The sequence below is a fragment of the Arachis duranensis genome, chromosome 9, assembly GCF_000817695.3.
Source record: "Arachis duranensis cultivar V14167 chromosome 9, aradu.V14167.gnm2.J7QH, whole genome shotgun sequence".
In the NCBI taxonomy this organism is placed as follows: Eukaryota; Viridiplantae; Streptophyta; class Magnoliopsida; order Fabales; family Fabaceae; genus Arachis; species Arachis duranensis.
In genome coordinates, this window is record NC_029780.3 from 90,907,091 (window position 1) to 90,911,631 (window position 4,541).

Here is a 4,541-nt window from a genome sequence, read left to right on the forward strand (position 1 = left end):
CTGCATCTAGTGTCTTAGAAGAGTAAGCAATGACATAAGGGAGTTTACCATCGCGCTGTGCAAGCGCGGCACCTACAGCATGGTTTGACGCATCGCACATTATCTCAAATGGCAACGTCCAGTTGGGGCCTCGCATAATTGGTGCTGTGGTAATAACTCTCTTTAGCTCTTCAAAGGCTTTCACACATTCACTATCAAACTCAAAATCCACATCTTTTTGGAGTAGGCGTGATAACGGCAAGGCAATCTTGCTGAAGTCTTTGATAAAGCGCCTTTAGAATCCTGCATGTCCCAAAAAACGAGCGAACCTCCCTCACGGATGAGGGGTGAGGCAGAGTAGTGATAACATCGACCTTGGCCGGGTCCACAGAAATGCCTTCATGAGATACTACATGTCCTAACAGTATACCTTGTTGTACCATAAAGTGACATTTTTCAAAATTTAAAACAAGGTTGGTGTCAACACATCTAGCAAGGACCTTGGCCAAGTTCTCTAAGCAATAATCGAATGAAGTACCATAAACGCTGAAGTCGTCCATAAAGACTTCCAGACAATTCTCCATTAGATCGGAGAAGACACTCATCATGCACCTCTGAAAAGTAGCAGGTGCGTTACATAGTCCAAATGGCATCCTTTTATAGGCAAAGGTGCCGAATGGACAAGTAAACGTGGTCTTCTCCTGATCTTCAGGAGCAATATGTATCTGGAAGTAGCTAGTATATCCATCAAGAAAGCAGTAATGAGTTTTACCTGCCAAGCGGTCTAACATCTGATCGATGAAGGGTAAGGGGTAATGGTCCTTTCGTGTGACGGCATTCAATCTTCTATAGTCAATACATACTCGCCACGCATTTTGTACTCTTTTAGTGACCATTTCTCCGTTGTCCTTCTTGACCGTTGTGATGCCCGACTTCTTGGGGACAACTTGAACCGGGCTTACCCACTCATTGTCGAAAATAGGGCATATGATATCCGCATCCAGTAGTCGGGTAACCTCTTTCTTCACTACGTCGAGGATGGTGGGGTTGAGTCTCCTTTGCGGTTGCCTAACTGGCTTGGCTCCATCTTGGAGAAATATCCTATGCATGCACTTTCGGGGGTCAATTCCCACAATATCCGCTAGGCTCCATCCTATTGCTTTCTTGTGCTTCTTGAGAACATCTAGGAGCTTCCCCTCTTCTTCACTTGAGAGCTCACTAGCAATAATGACCGGAAATCTTTGGTTTTTCTCTAAGAAAGCATACTTCAAATGAGATGGAAGGGGTTTCAATTCACTTTTTGTCTCAAGATGAGGTTCCTTTCCATCAAGCTCATGGAGTTCACTCTTGACAACTTTTTCAGGTTCATCCTCTTGGTCATCCATCTCCTCAACAGTGGGGTAGCACAATTTTTCATGATCCTCTTCTTGCACTTCCGCTACCACTTCATCAATCATATCACATCGGAGCATGGAGTGTTCTTCAGGAGGATGTTTCATGGCTTCCTCTAAATTGAACTTGATAGTCTTGTCTCCAACCCCAAAAGAATATATACCGGTGAAGGCATCCAACTTGAATTTGGAGGTTTTGAGAAAGGGTCTACCAAGTAGGACGGAAGATGAGCTTCTACTTTCCGTTGGAGGCATCTCAAGGATGTAAAAGTCAATCGAAAAAACCAAATCCTTAATTGCCACGAGTACATCTTCAGCTATTCCCATTACTGTGATCACACTTTTATCGGCTAAGGCAAACCTCGCCGCTGACTTCTTCAATGGAGCTAAATTCAACTGTACATAGATGGACAGCGGCATGATTCTTACACAAGCTCCCAAGTCACACATACAATCATGAAAAGTGTATCCACCAATACGACAATACACTAAGCACGGTCCAGGGTCACCACATTATCTTGGAATAGGTTCCATCAAGGAACTACCCAAGGATAGTGTCTCCAATTCTCCTAACCTATTCTTGTGTGTACACAAGTCTTTCAAAAATTTTGCATACTTGGGAATTTGTTGGATAGCGTCAAGGAGTGGTATGGTCACCTCGACCTTTTTGAACACTTGAAGCATGTCCAAATCAAATTCCGGTGTATTCTTCACTTTCTTCACCATAGAAGGAAATTGAATGGGAATTGACTTATCAACTATGGCTTTCCTCTTGGGTTCCTTGAGGTTTACTCCTTCTTCCTCATGCCTTTTGTCTACCACCTCTCCTTCATGTGGAGCTCCAACAACTACCTTTTCCTCATACATTTCTCCTATGACCCTTGGAGGTATCTCCTCTAATGTAGTCCCCGACCGTAGAGTAATGGCGTTAAGACCGCCTCTTGGGTTTGGTTGGGGATGGGATGGAAGGTTGGAGGAACTTGAGGGTTGAGTGGTGTTGTTATTGGGAGTTGGTGGTTGGCTTGATGGTGCACGAAATCACAATCACACTTTTGCAATTTCTCACAACTAACTAGCAAGTGCACTGGGTCGTCCAAATAATACCTTACGTGAGTAAGGGTCGATCCCACGGAGATTGTCGGCTTGAAGCAAGCTATGGTTATCTTGTAACTCTTAGTCAGGATATCAATAATTCTCAGGTTTAATTGTAAAAAGTAAAAGAACATGAAATAAATACTTGTTTTGCAGTAATGGAGAACAGGTTGAGGTTTTGGAGATGCTATATCTTCTGAATCTCTACTTTTCTACTGTCTTCTTCTTCACGCACGCAAGGCTCCTTCCATGGCAAGCTATATGTTGGGTTTCACCGTTGTCAATGGCTACCTCCCATCCTCTCAATGAAAATGTTCAACGCGCTCTGTCACAGCACGGCTATTCATCTGTCAGTTCTCGATCATGTCGGAATAGAATCCAGTGATTCTTTTGCGTCTGTCACTAACGCCCCACAATCGCGAGTTTGAAGCTCGTCACAGTCATTCAATCCCTGAATCCTACTCAGAATACCACAGACAAGGTTTAGACCTTCCGAATTCTCAAGAATGGCCGCCAGTAGATTCTAGCTTATACCACGAAGATTCTGGTTAAGGAATCCAAGAGATATCCACTCAATCTATGGTAGAACGGAGGTGGTTGTCAGGCACACGTTCATAGGTGAGAATGATGATGAGCGTCACGGATCATCACATTCATCAAGTTGAGGAATAAGTGATATCTTGGAATAGAAGCAAGCGTGATTGAATGAAAAACAGTAGTAATTGCATTAATCCATCAAGACACAGCAGAGCTCCTCACCCCCAACCATGGGGTTTAGAGACTCATGCCGTAGAAGATACAATATGAAACGTGTATTGTGTCATGAGGTACAGATACAATAGCAAAAAGTCCTATTTATGGTGAACTAGTGACCTAGGGTTTACAAGAATGAGTAAATGATGTAAAAATCCACTTCCGGTGTCCACTTGGTGTGTGCTTGGGCTGAGCATTGAAGCTTTCATGTGTAGAGACTTTTCCTGGAGTTAAACGCCAGCTTTTATGCCAGTTTGGGCGTTTAACTCCCATTTTTGTGCCAGTTCCGGCGTTTAACGCCGGGAATTCTGAAGCTGATTTGAAACGCCGGTTTGGGCCATCAATTCTTAGGCAAAGTATGAACTATTATATATTGCTGGAAAGCCCAGGATGTCTAATTTCCAACACAATTGAGAACGCCGCAATTGGGCATTTGTAGCTCGAGAAAATCCACTTCAAGTGCAGGGAGGTCAGAATCCAACAGCATCTGCAGTCCTTTTCAGCCTCTGAATCAGATTTTTTCTCAGGTCCCTCAATTTCAGCCAGAAAATACCTGAAATCATAGAAAAACACACAAACTCATAGTAAAGCCCAAAAAAGTGAATTTTAAATAAAAACTAATTAAAACATACTAAAAACATACTAAAAACAATGTCAAAAAGCGTATAAATTATCCGCTCATCACAACACCAAACTTAAATTGTTGCTTGTCCCCAAACAACTGAAAATCAAATAGGATAAAAAGAAGAGAATATACTATAGACTCCAAAATATCAATGAAACTTAGCTCCAATTAGATTAGCGGGACTAGTAGCTTTTTGCCTCTGAACAGTTTTGGCATCTCACTTTATCCTTTGGAGTTCAGAATGATTGGCTTCTATAGGAACTCAGAATCCAAATAGTGTTATTGATTCTCCTAGTTAAGTATGTTGATTCTTGAACATAGCTACTTCATAAGTCTTGGTCGTGGCCCAAAGCACTCTGTTTTCCAGTATTACCTCTGGATACATACATGCCACAGACACATAACTGGGTGAACCTTTTCAGATTTTGACTCAGCTTTACTAGAGTCCCTAATTAGAGGTGTCCAGGGTTCTTAAACACACTCCTTTTTCCTTGGATCACGACTTTAACCGCTCAGTCTCAAGTTTTCACTTGACACCTTCACGCCACAAGCACATGGTTAGGGACAGCTTGGTTCAACCGCTTAGGCCATGATTTTATTCCTGTGGGCCCTCCTATCCATTGATGCTCAAAGCCTTGGATCCTTTTTATTTTTACCCTTGCCTTTTGGTTTAAAGGGCTATTGGCTTTTTCTGCTTTTTT

General features: G+C 42.5%; 1 protein-coding gene across 1 annotated transcript; it reads right to left on the reverse strand.

The window, feature by feature from the left end:
• Positions 1–200: 200 nt before the first annotated feature.
• LOC107466176 (uncharacterized) lies at positions 201–1,790 on the reverse strand. The gene has a single exon (XM_016085165.1). The coding sequence runs from the start codon at positions 1,788–1,790 to the stop codon at positions 201–203; it is 1,590 nt and encodes a 529-aa protein (XP_015940651.1).
• Between the last annotated feature and the right edge of the window lie 2,751 nt (positions 1,791–4,541).

Excerpts from the sequence above, each read along its gene's own strand:
- LOC107466176 (XM_016085165.1), bottom strand. The coding sequence starts at position 1,790 with ATGCCGCTGTCCATCTATGTACAGTTGAATTTAGCTCCATTGAAGAAG.